General features: G+C 42.3%; 1 protein-coding gene and 1 long non-coding RNA gene across 6 annotated transcripts; one reads left to right on the top strand and one right to left on the bottom strand.

Annotated features, from left to right (window-relative positions):
- Positions 1–1,206: 1,206 nt before the first annotated feature.
- LOC128790472 (basic proline-rich protein-like) lies at positions 1,207–8,985 on the bottom strand. Of its 3 annotated transcripts, XM_053947250.1 has the most exons (7): positions 8,431–8,514; positions 7,333–7,472; positions 6,653–6,733; positions 4,691–4,781; positions 3,819–4,005; positions 2,842–2,939; positions 1,207–1,553 (listed from the first exon to the last, which is right to left on the bottom strand). In XM_053947250.1, the coding sequence occupies exons 1-7, from the start codon at positions 8,461–8,463 to the stop codon at positions 1,425–1,427; spliced, it is 759 nt and encodes a 252-aa protein (XP_053803225.1). In that variant the 5' UTR covers positions 8,464–8,514; the 3' UTR covers positions 1,207–1,424. The 3 variants fall into 3 exon arrangements, with proteins under 3 accessions (XP_053803225.1, XP_053803232.1, XP_053803221.1); XM_053947257.1 differs by lacking the exon at positions 6,653–6,733; XM_053947246.1 differs by lacking the exons at positions 3,819–4,005; positions 4,691–4,781; positions 6,653–6,733; positions 7,333–7,472 and having other exon boundaries at positions 8,431–8,985.
- Positions 8,985–18,427, top strand: LOC128790487 (uncharacterized). 3 transcript variants are annotated; one of them, XR_008431773.1, is made up of 4 exons: positions 8,985–9,228; positions 10,490–13,126; positions 15,706–16,136; positions 16,269–18,427. It is a non-coding gene; the product is annotated as an uncharacterized LOC128790487 (long non-coding RNA). The 3 variants fall into 3 exon arrangements; XR_008431771.1 differs by lacking the exon at positions 16,269–18,427 and having other exon boundaries at positions 10,490–10,636; positions 15,706–15,933; XR_008431772.1 differs by lacking the exon at positions 16,269–18,427 and having other exon boundaries at positions 10,490–12,910; positions 15,706–15,933.
- The last annotated feature ends 641 nt before the right edge of the window (positions 18,428–19,068 follow it).

Genomic DNA, 19,068 nt, shown 5'->3' with positions numbered 1-19,068 from the left:
CTGTGGGGGAAAAGACTCCAGTAACTAGCACTGCTTCCTTCTCCAGCATTCATGTTTATTTTACTCATTAGCAAATGTTATAAACAATTTTGCACTTATAATTTTCTGTTATACATGCTATCCTCCTTATTTTCTTCCATTAGGTTTACTGGCAACACAGATTTGCATTGCTGCTCTTCTGTTTCCCTTTCCCATCTCTTGTTCAGACCATTATCCAGCTTTAATTTACAACGAGCCAAGAATGAAACAAGGGAACACAGTGGTCTACAGCCAGAGCAGGCACAAGGAGTTCTGGAGCTTTACTTTATCACTTAGTGAATATGCAACTCTGAACACCACACACACTTTGAGGCAAATTTCTTTATTCAATTATAACTGCATAAAACTGTCCTAACAAACCAAGTGAGCACAAGAGTCTTAATCCTATGCTTAGTCCTATCCCTCAGGAGTGTCCATGTATTTTTATGAAGCTAAAGAAGCTGTTTTAGTTTATAAGCAAGCTAAGTCTTTCTACCCTAAGCAGTTTTCACTCAACTCTATGTCACCACAATGTCACAAAGTTAGAGACCTACACCTTCCAGAAAAATATAGTTCTGTAATGTAACCATGTTAAAACTTCCGTGGAATGTCATTACAAGGCTCCCAAGGTTCTGCAAGCTACACTTGTAACTGGGAGTTGTATCTTTTCATTCCTGCTCACCCTCCCTGAAGCAACAGGACATTTCTGCCTTGGGGACCGTGACTTTCTGCACTCCCACTTTCCCTTTCAGCTCTTCAAATACCAGAGTTCTTCAAGTACCTCACTCTTGAATCAAGAAAGAGCTTCTGAGGAATTCTTCTTTTGATGACACAAAATGCTCTGAATACACTTTCCAATTCTGAACACTAAATCTTTCCTTCATCCACAATTTTTCACTTATTATTTGGATTGAAGAAAAATTACAAGCAGTGATTTAGCATTTTTCTTTTAAGAAACCCCTCTGCAATAATTTAATGATAGAATTAATTTCTGTTTGCATTAGCACATTCTTAGGACTGAAATTCATGCACACTGACAAATCTACACTGATACTTTAATTTTATGTAGCTTCAAGAAAAGGATAAATTGGAAAATTCTGCAAAATAGAACAATTTTATTTTATTCCCATAAACACCCACAACCAAAATATATTCTGCAAGTGTGAAAGAGACATGTTTGAAACTTGGTTGAAGTTATGGAGATCACAGTTTATTTAAAAATATATAAACAAACAAAAAAATCAAGGTCACAAAATACAACATTTCCAAGCACTTGTCATGTTGAGATCACATTATGGAATCTGCATTATCAAACTATGGTACCACTTAAGCAATGGGAGGTTTAAATGTTGCAGTAATTATAAAAAATACATAGAAACTCTACCTGGCATTAAATTACCCAGTAGTTACAAATGTGCTGTAAAAGGAAATCCATATATTACACTTATTTGTTTCAGGCACTTTTCATACTCATTGTTCAGTTTCACAGATTCCTGTACAGCCTGTTTTAGATCTTCTACCTCTTCAAAAAAATCCTAGAAAAACCCAAAAAATATTCACTTTAAATTTTTTTTCAAATATATTCTCAGTAAGTGCTAATCAACAGTTCAGTTATTCCCAAGTTCAAAGACACTTTCTATATTTTTACCAGTGTATGGCTGAGTTATGCAAACACAGCTATGGTGAGATACACCAATCAACTACAACCTTAGGTAATAATTTATGTCCTGAACACACAAGCAGAGTTCAAGTTATGTTAGAGGCTGGAATACAGATTAATAGTAGGAAAGACCCATTGTAAAAAGGAAAAAAATATGCATTTACCAGACAGCTACAAAATGACAGTCCACTATGACAAGGGAATAATGTCACATTCTGATTCTTTGTAAGTCTGAAATTGTTGGGAAATATGGAGAGAAGAGTATAATCACCCAAGACTCCTTGACTGTTCTAGCTACCAAAATAACAATTTATCTACCTATAACCACCTATATTTGACATTCTCCTCCCTATTCTTCCAGCATTTTTTAAATGAACAGCTACATACATATAACATACAGTGACTTAAAACTACCTTGAAAAGGGACCACTGATAAAAAGCCACAACCTCAGGTTTATGTAACTCTCCTGCAAGATTAAGCTCTCAGCCACTCATTGTCCCTGATTCCCAAACACAGGGATCTGAACTTACCCTGGCTTAATGTTCTGCAAGTTACACATCCAGTGAACTATCACCCTCTTTTACTGTTATCCCTACAATCAATACCATAATGTTATTTAGCCAGGGAGAACAGAGTGCAAGGTAAGAAAAGGGATTCTTAAAAAACAAAAAAAAACAACACCACAACAACACAACAAAAGGACCTGAGGAACAAGGAACAAGCAAAAATCAGTTTAAACAGTTTGCTGCTGAAAATAAAACCTTATGACAGTACATTAAACTGAGTCATCTATAGTTAGGTAAGATCTCATAATCTTGTTACATAACTTAAAGAATTACCAAATGTTCACATTTTCACTTTTTACACCTATAGATCTAACAAAAAATTCAAAGCCCCTGCCCTCCCTAAGCTTGGAGTTCTGTCAGAGACATAACTTTGACATGTTTAAGTTCAAGAGAAAACAGTCTTCCTTAGCTGAGCAGCCCTTTAGGACAGGAATGTTTCAAGGAGACATTCATTTCCATCTCTCTCAGAATGCTATACACTGGTTTTTTATGTATTTTACTTGATAACAACATATGTTCAGCCTAAAGAAGTTTCAGCTCAGGCAGAAAAGTTAGTTTTTCAAAAATCTCCTACTGTTAAGCTTGTCTTAAATTACCTTGTCTAATCCAGCTAATTCATTTTTTAGTGCTCTCTTTTCTGCAGACAACTTGCCGTTTTCTTTCTTCAGCTTTTTAATCTTCTTCAACAATAGCTCTATATTCAAATAAAAAAATGTAGAGTTCAACCATTACAGTCAACCTCCCCCTCATATGAATCATATTACAGCTAAAGAGCTGCCTACCTTTTGTGATATTAGAAAATTATAGTTCAGCTTCTTAAAGTACCTTTTTCATACAGTGATTTAGTCTTAAGAACTGGCCCAGCATATTCCCAGTCACTATGAAAGACAGCAGGATCAGCCAGTTGGATAATCTGGATCTGCCACATTCTCAGATGTGGGATTATTTTACAATCTACAAACACACATATGCCTCGATTATCTTTTTCTGGCTTATGAGAGGGTCACAACAGCCCTTGCTGATAGCACATTTCCTGAAAATTATGCCTACATTATATGATCTCATCCATCTCTTTTCTATGCTTCGAAGTGGAAGAGGATCACACCTTAAATTCTGGATTTAGTTATGAAAGGAGGAACATACTGAAACCAGCTCTGTCCAGGCTTGTCCAATGTTTTAAGGCTAAAACCAGGTTATTCTGTGTCTCAGTGTCTGAAAACCAAAGGCTGGTGCAGCAAACATTATTACTAAGAGATCTGCACAGATACATCTTACTAGAACAAATACCAGCACTAAATACAGTCACACACCCCCACCTCTGATTACAACAATGGATCAGTTTCAGAAAAAGAGAAAACAGCAAACATTTTATCATAAACAAATGCAAGGAGGAATCCTAGATTACAAAATGCCATTTTTACGTGATAGGTTTTCAAAAATGAAAAAAATATTTTAGATAGTGGTGGTTGAAGGAGAAGAAATAGCCTGGAGTGGCCTCTAGATCAGAAATAAAATGCATTCTCTCTGCTGGGCGTATGGGAAGGAACATCATCAGAATTAACTGTACCATTACCTAAATATCTACTGCAACAGGCTTCCTTCTCTGCAGAAATGTCCCTGTGAGAAGTTACTCCTCCCTCTGGGGTTTGACTTCGTTTTCCAGAAACAGCACTAGTTTTCCAAGAAACCTTTTTACATTCCAGTTGCTCAATTCTTTGCCTCTGCTGTTGAAGACTATGCTCTAGCTCATTAATTTTAATCTGTCAAGAAAATCTTTTTTAAATGCATAGAAAAAACGCAGTTCAACTGAATACAACTGGAAGCATAACCCAAATGCAAACCTAGAGCTTTTTAAATTGCTGATTTAAAAACTACATTCACCCAAAAGATCTGAAAGGAGAAAAAAACAAAGCACAGATGAGGAAATTAGACTGGTCAGCTGTAATGCTCGATCCATGCCTGACAAGGCAATACCCTCTTGAAGCTTCTAGAACTGCTCCTGACCACACAACCCTACCTTCACTCCAGTTATGATGCCAGACTCTTTGCACAGCAGGGCCACAGACCTTGCTATCCAAAAGAACCCTCTTTGCCTTCATCTGGTTTGCCTTCTGCCGAATTTCTGAGAAAAATCAGCTCATGACACATGCAGAAAAATACCAGGGCTGGTGCAAAAGAGGTCACAAGGTGCATATACAACTGGAAGGACGGGTAGGTGGACAAGTAAAGAAAAAAGCAAGGGAAGGGAAGGCAGGTTTCTGCTACAGACACACCAGTGACAGAGTTCACTTTTAAAGGGAACTACAGGCTACCCTCCAGTATCCCTGTCATGAGAAGCTAAGTATTTTTTGCATGATCTCATTTCATGAATGTAAGAATTACTTTTCAGTCTCCCTAAAAGCTGATGTTTGGCTGATTGATACAGCTCCAACAAATTCTACTTACAGTGAGATTTTTAATTGCTTCACTTTGCTCCTTGTTTGTTTTGGTTTCTTTAATATAACGTTTCTGTAGCTCATTATACATCTGAAGTAGTCTAAAACAGAAATGCATAAATTGCTGTAAAACATGAAAGACAACAAAATGTGGCATCATTTATGGTAAAAGTATTAGAGATGCCCCACAGAGATCACTTGGCCTGTAGCTGTGCTGCAGAGACTCGTAATAGAAATATTCAAGATGGCAGTGAATGAAATGTGACTGTCAACACAGAAAGAGAAAGCACCAGAAAATAACAGCAAAGCAAGTTAAAAGAATGGTCTGTATGGATGGCAAATAATCCTTTTTACTCAGCCAGACTGAGGACCCCGTTGTTTTTGTCCAGCACACATGGCCACACTCTGATTAAACCTCAGTGCAAATCACTCTTTGAGGGAAGACAGCAGCAACAGCAGGCTGGCAGTGACTTTGGCGTGTCAAATACAGCATTCCTCTCCCCATTAGCACAACTGGAATAGCAAAAGGACACTCCTAAAGGATTTTTAAAAGTTTGTCCGGCACCAATCAAGAACCCATGATGAGGACACATGAGGCAGTTCCCAGCTCTCCGTGCTGCACAAAACATCTCATTGCTTCTGAGTGTGTGGGTGTGAGGATATGAGTGAATGAAATCTATGTGAAAATGAGTGGGTAAAATAATTGTCAAATAAACACATTAGGGCTGTTACCTTTCCCTCAGATATTATTTTGCATCGAGTTCTGCTGTACTAATTTCCTACCATATTTCATAGCATTCAGCCAACATACGTAAGGCCCACAATTTAGCTGATGGACATGAGCAGACATTTTTCCTATTTTTTTAGGAATTACAGCAAGAGCTGCCATTCACAATAAGTCATGACAGCACACCACAAGCAGGATGAGCAATACTGTAGCACAGCCCAGCTTTGTGAAAGAACACACAAACAGATGCTGGGGAAAAAAAGCTAGGTCGAGTTATCTATGTGCAATATCACACAAGGCAGGTACAGCACTCAATTCAAAGACTAACTTGGATTTCTTCTACATAAGCACCTAACTAGGAACTAGGAACTCAGTTTGAGCCCAGAGCCAGTCACCCAGCCTTCCTATGTAGCTACCCAGCTTGCAAAGAGAGTCCAGTAGACTGTAAAGATATTAAAAAAAAGAAAAAAAAAAAAAAAAAGAGAAAAAGGGTCTTCTACAGCCACCTAAAAACACTAAAAACAGGGCACTTGGCCAAAGAGCAACAGAGATCTGTGTAAGATCCACATTTATGTAAGTGGACAAAAAGCAGCCTTTGAAGGGGTGAGCAGCCTAGAATTTTACAATCAAGACATAGAGGGATGGAGCAATGTTTTACGTAGCTTGCCTAGTTGTTAAAATGTTCCAGTATATTTTTTCTTAAAGACAAAATTGCAGCTTTTGCATCAGAAAAGCAGTTACAAGAGTTTAATTCTATCACTTATTGGCAAACTACAGTAGGTAGTGGCTTGACTCTAAAATTATTAGACTGAAAAGGAGAACTGCTTCTCTAGCTTATTTCAAAACCAGCCTATAAATTTTATATGAACAAGACAGTGAGCAATGTAAAATGAGCTGAGAAAGATTCCACAAAATAGAAGTGAAACCACAAAATTCTAGGTTAAAAAAATATACAAAAAAGATCATAAGTGTGCACAGAGACACATGAAGGAGGTTCCCAGCTCATTGAATTCTTCTCAATGAACTACTTGAGAAAGAAATACATTTTGCTCTTTGCTTGGTGCTCTTTTCAAGTTTAATCTAAGATTTTGTAGTTACTTTTAAAATGGGAATGATTTTCCATTGTTTCAAAGGCTGAAAGCCACTCGCATAACAGCTTAGAAAAAATCAACTGACTTAACCATGAACATTTTCTACACTACAGAGAAGACTAATTCAGTGAAGAAGCAGCTTCCAAGAACTCACCTGACACTGTCACTCTCTAGAACCAGATCCTTGCTGTCGCCACCCTTATGCCATAAATGGGTTTCTGTTTGAACCTGAACACTTAATTGAAACAAACACAACAGCTTCATAAAAGCATACTTCACCAATTTAATTTAATTAAACAAAGCAACTGAAAAAGGCCAAGTTACTTTTCAGTTTGACTTTATGGTAGAGGTTTCCAGGCAGGATCATAAACACACCAAAACTTAAGCCTTGGAAGATTTTTGTGAACCGGTGTATAAACCCTGGCAGGACACTCTCCAAACCACTAGCACTATGGTTTTTCATGTCCTTAGCTTCTAAATCTTTTAAACAGCATTAATGCTACTCAAGTTATCTTTATCTTACTTATCTTTTTAGTGGAAAAATAGTGTAAAAGCCTTTGTATTTTGATAGAGAGAGAGTACTGGCTAAGCAGGAGTATTACTTTTTGATATTAAAACTGTTTCTTTCACTACAATAAATTTTGTACAAGATGCCCCAGATGTCCTTTGTTCCTCTAGAGCCCCCAGCATTTTTCACCCCACCACCCTGTTCACAGATGGCTCCTCAAAATGCACAGACCAGATAATGCCTAGCTCATCTTAAGCACATGCAATAAAAGCCCTGAAATGCTGCACTTATTTTGATGCAAAAGAGAAACGTTTGACAATTCTTACTCTCTGCTTGTGCCACAGACATGCATTAACTGCTGCAGATACAGTTGCTCTTGGATCTGACCCAGATTCCTTTCTAGCTCCTTATTTTTTATGTGTAGTTTTTTCACCTTCTTGACTAACTGCTCATTTTCATCAGTGAGCTGAAAAGGAAGAGAATTGAAAAAAACAAAAAATCAAGGAACACATTCAAATCAAATGTTAATTAAGCTGATAACACTTCAAATTAAAACTCTCCCTCAAAAACTTTACTACGTTTTCCTAAACCATAGAAGCATCTAAAAGGAAAATGGCAGGAAAAACAACTGGGCTCAAGTTTTAAGAACATTTGACTACAACAAAGCTCCTTTAACAGGTATCTATCAAAAATGTCTAATATAATTTCATAAGTCATTAAGGAATGTAGGGAACTGGTTTTGCATTTAAAATTAATCACAGAGGGACAAAGCACCCAAGTTATACTCCTAAACTATCAACATCAGCTCTGCAGCTAAGCTGGTGTTTATATTTGATTTAACCTCACCAGAGACAAAAAGACAGCCGCACTGGCTGAAATTCTTGCATGCATGTCTGCTGGACCTTGCCTAACAGTACGAAGTCATATATATATAATATATATATGGCATTATGGTAATATGAGGCAATATATAGCGATATGCATTTGTATATGTAATTATATATATATATAAACTAATATATGTGTGTATATAGTATATAGACTATATAAAGCTATACATATATATAATACATATAGCTACGCATGTATAGTAATATATACATAACATATATAACTATAGTGTATGCATATATATAGCATATATGTGTGTGCATGTGTCTGTGTACATATACGTAGGTACATATATAAACTATTTTATATATGTACATATATATATGTACATATAAAAACTATTTTATATATATATATACACAAATTCATATATGTAAGTATATTGCTTTATCCTACAGGGTACTGAGTACACCCGATGCCCTGGGCCAGCACCGAGCCCCGGCTGCGCTCTCAGCCTCGGCGCCGAAGGCAAACCCGGCCCAGCCGAGCCTGCCGGGCATTCCTGGGCCGGGGCTCCCGGGAGCCGCACTCACTTGGAGACACCTGTGTACGACGGGCAGAGCCATGGCGAGCGCCGGGCAGCGGGCGGGATAGGCAGGGACGGGACCCGGGATAGGCCGGGGTACGCCACAGGATAGGCCAGGACGGGTCCCAGGATAGGCCGGGATAGGCTGGGGGTAGGCCGGGATGGGCGGGACGGGCCCCGGGATAGGCCCCGGGGATAGGCCGGGATGGGCGGGACGGGCCCCGGGATAGGCCGGGACGGGCCCCGGGATAGGCCGGGATAGGCTGGGTGTAGGCTGGGATGGGCGGGACGGGCGGGACGGGCCCCGGGATAGGCCGGGATAGGCTGGGTGTAGGCTGGGATGGCCGGGATGGGCGGGACGGGCCCCGGGATAGGCCGGGACGGGCCCCGGGATAGGCCGCGAGCAGGGACGTCAGCGCCGAGCGACCGGCCCTGCGGCCCGGGAGCGGAGCTGTTCCCTCGCCCGGGGCGGCCGGGCGTACTCCGGCACCGGCTGCGGCCGCGAGCCTCCGCGGCCGGCGAGGAAACACCCCAGTCGGTCCCTTTCCAGTTGTCATTAGTGTTATTCGCAGGTGCAGTTGGTGCGTGTGATTCTCAGGGGGGCCTGCGCAGGGCCAGGAGCTGGACTCGATGGTCCTGCTGGGTCCCTTCCATCTCAGCAGATTCTGTGACTTTCTGTGACGGACAGGCACCGACCGGGGGGGATTGAGCACTCGTCCGGCCGCAGATTGCACGGATACACCAACACCCGCCAAGTGAGGGACCTCTGCAAAAGCAGGTTCTGCATCTCCCCCCATCACAACAGGTAGAGGCTGTCCCAGTGACATCCCCCTGGCAGGAGACAGCAGCGTGCCGGGTAATGCTGCTGTCCCGCGGGGAGCAGGGGCTGTGTCCTTGGTGCTGGTGCTGCTTGCTGTTGCTGCTACTTGCTGGGCTTTGCCCTTTGTGTAAAAATATCTAAAGGGAGGGTGGCCAAGAGGATGGAGCCAGGCTCTTCTCGGTGGTGCCAAGCAGCAGGACAAGAGGCAATAGGCACAAACTGACTTGCAGGAAGTTCCACTGGGGTATGAGGAAGAACTTCTTTACTGTGGGGTGACCACAGACTGGAAGAGGTCACCCAGAGAGATGTGGAGTCTCCTTCACAGGAGACATTTGAGAACCATCTGGACACAATCCTGTTCCATGTGCTCTGGAATGGCCCCGCTTGAGCAGGGAGGTTGGAGCAGATGACCCACTGTGGTCCCTTCCAACCTAACTCAGTCTGTGATTCTGTGATTTAGGTTTTTTTTTTTTCTGGTATTTTTGGCAGACCAGGCTGTAGGGCACATGGGCAAGACAAAAACATTCCACCCTCGGGACTGGACCTTACAGACACCATACCAACAGCAGGCACTCACCAGCCACAGGAAGAGCAGCTGTCAGAGCAAGACTGGCCCAAAGCAGTGATTATTGCCTGCAGGTCTTCCAAGCCTTTGTTAGTGGCAGTTTAAAACCTTTCCTGTTCCTCTCTCATTCGCTAGGTCTTCTCTTGTTCTCTGCATCTCCTGTCTTTGTACAAAATCTTGCCTCACTCATTTCTTAAAGCACATCACATTTTTTCCTTCTCTTCTTTTTTTCTTATGAAATGTTGCCAGATGCTACCTGCCCCTCCATCTTGACCATGTAGCTCACCTGATTGCAGTGCCTGGCAAATTTTGCATAGAACCAATCACAAAATCATAGAATTCTAAGGGTTGAAAGGGGTCTTTGACGATTATCTAGTCCCAGACCTGCTGCCCTGTGGAGGGATACCTCCCACCAGACCAGGTTGCTCGGAGCCCTATCCAACCTGGCCTTGAACACTAGCCAGGGCTGGGGCATCCATAACCTCTCTGGATAACCTGTTCCAGTGCCTCACCACCCTCATGGTAAAGAACTTCTTCCGAATATCTATAACTATCTATAATATCACCACCCTCATGGTAAATAACTTATTCCGAATAGCCTAAATTTCCCCTGTCAATTCATTACTCCTTGTCCTATCACTACCGTTCCTGACAAAGAGTCCCTCTCTGGCTTCCCTGTAGGCCCCCTGGATACTGGCAGGTTGCTGTGAGGTCTGAAGAGCCCCAGCTTTCTCAGCCTGCTGTGCCTGGAAGAGGGTGTGGACATGACAGGAGCTCATCACTGCCTGCTTTGAGCCGACAGTTCACCGAAAACGTGGCAGGAGACAGGTCAGGTTGGGCTGCGAGCAGGAACTGGAACTGTAATCAGATTAAGGGAAGTGTCACACACCTCTGGCTCCAGGGCACAACCTGGCATCTCTCCTCCTCCACTCTCAACCCAGTCGCCCATCCAGTCAACTTCTTGAACTTCACACAGGGTCACAGGGAAAGGTGAAAGCTTTGTCTATATTCAGCTCAGGCTTCGCTGTGCTGAGCTGAATGTTCACAAGATCCCACCTCTGAGGCTGTCAGCAACCTGAGAGTCCATGTGAGGGAAGGACTTGCCCATGGTGTTACCTGCTGCCAGGAATCCTGCCTGTGAAGACTTCTGCATTGGTTCCATCGAAGCACCCACCCAACACTGCTAACTGCTGGAGCCTGTGACAATTCAACGTGACTCCAAATTGCCTGGCGTCAAAATTGCTACTTCAATCAGCAACTAACATGGAATGAATTAGCAATGGACAGTTCATGCTGTGGAAACCACAAGGTCACTTCTTGGTAAAAGGACAGCTGGATGTAACTATCTGCAGTAGCAGCAAGGAAAAAATAAACTTGGGAGGGATAGTAGCAGCCAGCAATGCAATGGCGCTGTAGGGAAAGGGAAATGCCATTTTCAGATGAAGTAGCAATACCCCAAGATGCTGTTCTCAGTTTTATTCTGGTTTATCCAACACAAACAATGTCTCAGGTGAGGAGACTGTAAAACAGGAATAAAAATTACGTACAGAAGAAAATACAGCATATCAGGAGGTGTTGAAATCAGAATAATTTTAACTGACTTTGGTTATTGTAAAGGACAGTAGTAATTCCCATGTCTTCCAGAGAAGAATGAGCACAAATAAAGTTACTAACAGAGTAGACATCTCTCACCCCTTCAGCTGGATGGCAGGGAAAATTTCTTGATATCAAAGAGAAAAATTCATGTAGTTCTTCCTCACTATACATTTTAATAAACACATCAGAGAATGATCAGCCATGCCTTTGAATACAGGTACACCTAATATGCACAGCACAGTGACATAGAGCAAGTAGACAAAAAGTCCCTTCCAGGCCGCCATTTCAATGAATCTATGTTATTGATTTAGAAGAAAACACACTCTAATATAGTAGAGATTCTGAATTTTTGCAAAACTTTGTAAAATTACTTCAGAAATATTTTTTCCAGTGCCAAAGAGAAGCTGAAGTATAAGAGTGCAGTGGAGAGAGATCAGCACAGTGGAATCCAGTGTATCCTGCATACCAGTATCTCACTGTAGGCAGTACAAGTAGGATAACAGTTGTTTCCTCAATCCTGGGAATGTAGTGATAATCACTTTATACCATAAAAGACAAGACCACTTGAATATCAAGGAATAATACTCTACAAAGTACGTGCAAGGCTCAATAGGACTCAACATTCCTATGGTACCCAGGTGTTTGCTTTTGGTTTGGGGTTGTTCAGGGTTTTGCAAATACTGTGGGTGTAGAAGAAAAACAAAAAGTGCAGATGGATTAATTCAGGGTTTCTGCAGAAATCAGAGTAGGCATAGAGAAGGCAGCACTAGGCAGCACTCAGAGAACAACTTAGGTCAGAAATAGCAGAGAAAAGCTCATGATCAATCTTGGGTCACTTGAAAGGCTGAGGGAGCTGGGCCTGTTCAGCTTCAAGGAGAGATGACTGAGAGAGGACCCCATCAAAGTGTATGAATATTTAAAGCAGGGATGTCTGGGATGTTCTCAGTGGTGCCAAGCAATAGGACAAGAGGCCATGGCAGAAAGTGATGCATAGGAAGTTCCACCTGGATATGAGGAAGAACTTCTTTATTGTGTGGGTGCCTGCCCACTGGAACAGATTGCTCAGAGTGGTTGTGGAGTCTCTCACTGGAAATACTCATGAACTATCTGCACACAATCCTGTGCGACGTGCTCTGGGATGACCCCGGTTGAGCAGGGAGGCTGAACCAGATGACCCACTGTGATCCTCGTGTGAAACCTGCAGACCCAGTTTCCCCAGCTCTTCTAGCAACACAACAAACAGTTCTGGGTACACTGCTGCTCTCCTGCTTACCCAGGAATTGACAATGCAGCTGTGTACAGTTTTTAAGACCCAAGTGTTTTCAAAACTCAGAAGCTGTTACCAGTAGAACACAAAAAAGTTGTGAAATTGACCAACAGAGCTAAAAGGGAAACAAGAATTCCTGATTCTGACCTAGAAAGCAAGCCATGCAGCCCCCTTCTTTCCCAGCTTTCCATGCCTGGCAGGGGAATTGAAGGCAGACAGAGGAAGCAGACAACAGCCAGGTATCTCAACTATGCAGCTAGACCTGTAAGAAGTATGTGTAAGACGCAGATTTTGTCAAACAAGCATTGATCCATCCCAATGACACTAAAAACCCCCTACTTGTATCTTGGAACTCTTGGGAAAAGCTACAGCTGAAGCTCTTGTTGGTTTAATCATGCACGTTATGATCAAACATCTTCAAAATCACCATTGATTTTGAGAGGCTCCACTTCAAAGTGAGTATCCATTCTTCCAAATTAAAGATACTCCATCAATTTGTAAAATTGGCCCAAGGCTGGTGCGAAGCACTGGACATCAGATTTTGAAAATCAAAAAGCTAATGTTAGCCTATGTGTATACAAAATACCCCATTGTTTATACAAATGATAAAGGACTGATGTGTACTTGATTAGGAAACATGTTAATTTTCCAAAGATCCTAACAATACATTACTTTTAAAAAACTTCTCAGTGGCAGTGAATATATGAAATGCCACTAAGATACTTTCCGCTGTAAACAATGATAGCAGAAACATTTCCTTACACTATTATTTAACTCGCTTGTTGAACACAATCTTTTTTCCTTGCATTTTTGCTTTAATGTAGCTTGGTATGAACAAGCACACATTTCATGCTGGCACACACAAATGAAAATGTCATTGATTACAGTGGTGCTGAGCCTCCTACTTGCTGCCAAACAGCAAGAATGTGACCCATTTCACCCTTTTTCACCTCCATGTGTACAAAAATCATTGATTTGTCAGAAAATATATAAGCGTGAGATTATACAACCCTACAATATGATGCGACCCTACAATAACTCCCAAAAGGAGTTATTTCCCTTTCCCTACAGCCTTTTTCTACATGGATTAAAGGTCAATATGTGTCCTTTCAACCCCCAGAGAGAGCTACCATCTTCATCTGATTTTCCAGGAATTAAAATTTTTGTATGAAAATCGACATGCCTTTGTAAGTCACGTACAAAATTCACCTGCCCCAAATGAATCTCTTTTGTTCCATCCACCTGCTGTGTCAGCAGTGACTTCTTCCTGAGTCTCTTTCAGGCTGAAGATAGCAAAACTTCATGTGATTTTTCTGCCTGGTATGTTCTGTGGCACAATCGAGGCTGCCAGTCTCACAGCCAAATGCCAGTTGAAAAATCATGGAACAACCTTGAACAAAATTGCCAACATGGGGAAAAAGACCCTTTCTCCATCTTGTTTAGATCTTTGGTCACAGAGTAATAATCCCATTTGTGTTCAGGAACCTTCCCTGAAAGAGGTAGAAGCAGTCTGGCTTTCCCAAGCCTCAGAACGACCGCTTTGGCTAAAAGCAAAAGTTCAGAGTTCAGTTCATTAACATTTCCTGCGTATCAAGAGAAAAGGTACCACGACATGATTGGATTAAAGGTGATCATTTGTAGAACTGGAGACAAAAAAATACTTTCTTGTAATAAATAAGAAAGTCAATTTAATCTTAAGGCTGACAAAACCAGAGGCAATATTTATTAAACCAAATTAAGCTACAAGCATCCCTGTCACAGCACAATGACAGAAGTTCTGTGTCCCCTTCAGTGACAGATACATCACATTATAACACTAGATTGTTTTCAGTGGATAATGTTCACTGTTTTCAGTGGATCAAAAAACAATACCAGCATGCATGTGACAGTCTGCTGCTTCTCCCTTCAAGGCCAGGGAAAAATACGATTTTACAGCTACATTTCCTGTCTAGGGAAAAGAGTAACAGCTTGGGACTGTATCACCTTGTCATAGAACCCCCTACAGAGAAGAAAAATGTCTCTCCCTGTAGAATCAAAGCCACTCACACCTCAGGAAAGTTCTTGCAGCCATACCTCCTGGAAGGGAAAATTTCCCAGGATGACAGAGCCAGTCTGAAAACTCCAGAAAACACTGAAGGATGTCATTTTACCAGTAGAGCTATCTGTCGGACCTTGAAAAAAAAAAATGTCCTTGTTATAACCTACCCCCAGGGCAGATCTAAAGGGAGAGCCTTGCACTGTATGTTTAAGAAAGTTTCTTAGTTTATGTCAGGAAGGAAAATGTGGACTGTGTCTAAGCAGTGATCCTTGAGCCTTCTGGACATAGAGAAGAAAGATGGTCAGAGTATGGCTCTGCGTGATAGAAAGGGAACACAAGAAATATCTCATACAACACTCAGAACAGTGCATTAATCAAGGATTACGCCATAAATAACTCATTAGTGAGCATTATGAAAAACAGAGCCAGTGTTAGGAATTCCTGATTGTCTCTGACGGAGCAGAAGTGGGATCAGCACAGCTCTTCTGGGGAGTCCAGCAAGAAGAAAGAGCATCTCCTTACAATCTAACTTCCTTTCTTGTAGGCAAAAGAAAAATCTGGGCCAAACAACCTCTTTTATCAGGTATAAAATCTCCCATTGCAACATTAGGATTACATTGAACTACAACATTGTAGCAGTTTGCACAAACAAAAAGCTGCTCATCTGGGTTACCGTGTAAAGGCAGACTCAAACTACATGCTTTGTGAGATTCCTGATAAAAGCTCTGGGGAAAAGGACTAGAGATGGTAAACAACAATTTTATATGACTAATCCAATATAATCCTATGCTGGGTAAAAAAGCCATCTGCATGGATTCCCACTGAAGTGCACTTTAATAACAGTGCAACAAGCCTCTGGCTGTCACACTGAGGAAATGCTCTTTTGCACTCAGGCTAATAATTGCAAAAGATTTCTTCCTTTTTCTTTTTTTTTTTTCACCCCTCTGTTTTATTACAGCTATTATACACTTGTCCTCCCATTTTATTCCCTGTTAGGAGATCATCCATCAAACCCAAGAAGTGACAAAGATCCGCACTGGAAGGCAGCTGAGGATTCCATGCCGACGGCCGGGTAGCTACAGCGAGGTCACCCTCTCTCTGCTAAACTACAACCTTTTTTGTTACATCACTGCAGCCTGCAATTACTATCGGAGTAGAGAACGGCAAGCTGTCTGCTGAGGCGGAATTAAACCAATTCCAGCTGCGGCAGCTTCCCCACCGAGAGACCCTGGGTTTTGCTCCGAGCAGACCGCGGTGGGGACCCCTGTGTGGCGCGCAGAGCGGCCGCGCCACGGACGCTGCGCAGCGCCTTAGGACGGGAAGGGAAGGAGACTGCCACCCCCAGCTGAGCCACACCTAAGTCAATTAGGGCTTCACACCCCGGGAGAGAAGGAAATCCGTGACTAGGCTGCCTTTTCTCCTCTGAGGTCAGAGAGGAGGTTTTCCCCTCCACTGAGCATTCATTGTCTCAGGGAAGGAAGTCTGACATCCATACAAATCTGCCTGGGGCTCAGGAGGATTGAGGCAGACAAAGCACCCAAGAAACACTTGTATTTCAGGTTCATCAGGATGGGCCTATTCCAAGTGGAGGAGATTAAACACGTGGCGTGTGTGTAGGTTACGAAAGGCATGTGAGAGGAACTGGCTAGTGTTTGGGGTTATGAAAGATCAGAGGTTATGAAAGACCTTGGCAGTTATGAAAGATGAGCCAAGAGTCTGATCCAGCAAGGCAGAGAGCAGCCTTAACCAGCTCGGAGGTGAATGGACAGTCAAAATCAGTCAGCAGCTCACATGAGGAAGCTCACACTGCCTGGGCAGGTCTAGGCTAAGGAAGGTTTGAAAAAACATGGACTAGAAGAATGATAAAGAGAAATATTACCATTTAAAGGCCTTACAGGCAGCTGTATTTTCTTGCAAAGTATTTTGGTAGCTCTTAAAATACTAGCTGCAGTTACTGATTTTCTAAGAAGTATTCTTTACTGGCCTTCTAGTCCTGTTTTAAATCTACCTGCACAAGCCACATAGCTGCAGTAAATCTGTAAAAAACGAGGGCTTATTCAGATATTTTAGCCTCCGGCTCAAATTCAGCCTCTGGTGATCCTATTATCACTATTCTACCACCAGAATGAAAAGAAGGCTGGGAAATTCTACTGTTCAAATGCTTGTTTTCCAGACATCACTTAGAAAGAGGATGTACTACTGCTAAGAAAAATATTGAGGAGAGCACTTCCCCCTCTTTGCAACAGTACTTCTCTGTGAAGCTTTGTGTAACTTTCTGTAGATACCTTCAGTGGGGATACTTGTGTATCCTGCCTATTGCATTGTAATTCACACTGCCTGCTTTTAAAACAGGCCTTAAACAGTCTTCCAAATGCCCCTGTGGCAGCCTAATAAAAACAAATCTCCAGGCATTTAGGCAGATCCCAGGCATACAGGAAGAAACCACTTGCACTACATCAGAATAGGATCTAGCCTGTTTCAGCAATAGGTATAGACTTTTATTCTTGGTAAATTCAGTAACTAAAAATTTGTAGTTCAAGGAAAAACACAGAAAGCATTTCTATCATGGTCTGAGATGCTTCCTAGAATGCAAAAACATGATTAACTCTACATTTTCCTTTTCACCAAAGTTAAAGCTGTCTATACTACATCTCAGCAGTCCACAAATCTCACCAGGAAATACATTTACCCATCTGGGCCTGCACAGAAACTCTCTAGGGAAGGTCCCGAAGACACCTCATGCTATGGCAGCAACAAAAAGCACAAATTTCCAAAACCTAGAGGAAACTCAGGTTAAGGAAGAATCCAGACCAATTCTGTTCTATACTAGTCCGAATTATACTGCATGTTTGTAGGGTTTTTGCACTTCAGGAAACTAATCTAACATAAGAATGACGCAAATACGCATTTGGAGGAAACGTGACTTAGAACAATCAGTCAGCAGAAAGATTGACAAATATTTGGTGAGGATTTATTCAACAAAATTTCATCATTTCATGCTTAAACCAAACTTATACACTTTGTGTACTAGTTAATTCACCTTCTCATAGTTCGTTACCATTTTTTTTTTCTGATTCAAAATGGGGACTACAAAATATTTCATTAAGTAGACTGACAGCCTTGCTGTCTTTGTGGCATCCACTGCCAGGGTGCAGCTTAGAAATTTAAAGAATGAAGTTGAATTCTTGTGGTACAATCCACAAAGTTCAGTCCCTTGCTTTAGAAGGAAAAGGTCTAAGTGTTTCATTTTAAAAAGTGTCTATTTTTGTGAACTGCCTAGGCAAGAGTGTCCCTCTCATTCCAAAGTCATCTGTGTCCTACAAGATAAACAACAAAAGAAAACATGTCTAGATTTAGGGTCTGTTACATTAAGTAGAATACCCACATCAATTTAATTTAGCCTAGTCTCTAGGAAATTAAATTATTTTGTGCTCAGAGATAGTAAATGGTGGTGTTAGGCAATTTTCTTCATGCAAATTCATTACTAAAGCATCTCTATTCTAGCCCTGAAAATGAAACTCTCAACCACAAAGCAGGTGCTGAAAGACAATAACAAATTTCATGCACTCTATGTACCTAATGCCTCTTTCAAAAAGCTACGCTGATGGATTCAGTCCCTGGGCTCTCTTTTTTCCCATTCAATGCCAAATGTGCATCAGAACAAGTCATTTGGAAAAGCCTCACTCTGACAGATAAAGTGTGTGTTCCCAACACTCACTCGGTGTTTTAAGCACAACAGTCTGGCTGCTCTATTGCATAAGCGCGCATTCATCCTGGGCTGCCCTCCTTCTGAGAGGCGGATCCAGAATCGCTCAGCTCTGTTCCCTGCTCTGCCGGCATGGCAATTTGGCTTTTACGGATTCTGGAACAGCGGGTTCTCAATTCTCTTCTTCTCATCCTTGACAAATCCAAAATGACACACGAAGACAAGGGAAAAATAGAAAGGGCCATGTATTTCTTACCACATACTTGAACTTTCAAGCACTAACAAGCTGAACTCCCGAGGCCGCTTTTCCTACACTTTTTCCCTTTCCCTCCGGAGATGGCCAATGCCAATGCCAGCTTTTCCCCCAAAGCCCCGGTAACGCCGACAGCCGGGCCCTCGTTCCGCGAGATGGCTCTGGGCACACGGGGACAGCGGAGCCCCGAGGGACCGCTCGGCCTGGGAGCGCGGCCGCTCCTCCTTCTCCCGGGGGAAACAGGAGCGCCCCAGCCCCAGCCTGGCGGTCCCGGCGCCATGTCAGGAGGGGCGGCCGGGGCACGGCCACAGCGATGGCGGCGCATCCTGCCCTCCGCATCCCGCATCCTGCGCTCCGCATCCCCCCTGCGCACCCTGCCCGCCGCATCCCGCCCTCTCGG

The sequence above is a fragment of the Vidua chalybeata genome, chromosome 1, assembly GCF_026979565.1.
Source record: "Vidua chalybeata isolate OUT-0048 chromosome 1, bVidCha1 merged haplotype, whole genome shotgun sequence".
Taxonomy (NCBI): Eukaryota; Metazoa; Chordata; class Aves; order Passeriformes; family Viduidae; genus Vidua; species Vidua chalybeata.
Note: the sequence above shows the minus strand (reverse complement) of the source record. Positions and strands in the feature narration are given on the sequence as shown.

Bases quoted from the DNA above. Each gene is read 5' to 3' on its own strand.
- LOC128790472 (XM_053947246.1), bottom strand. From the start codon at position 8,980: ATGACAACTGGAAAGGGACCGACTGGGGTGTTTCCTCGCCGGCCGCGG. The intron at 2,940-8,430 runs GTGAGTGCGGCT...ATTTGAATATAG, and splicing joins TCGTACACAGGTGTCTCCAA to AGCTATTGTTGAAGAAGATT. The intron at 1,554-2,841 runs GTAATTTAAGAC...GGGTTTTTCTAG, and splicing joins AATTAGCTGGATTAGACAAG to GATTTTTTTGAAGAGGTAGA.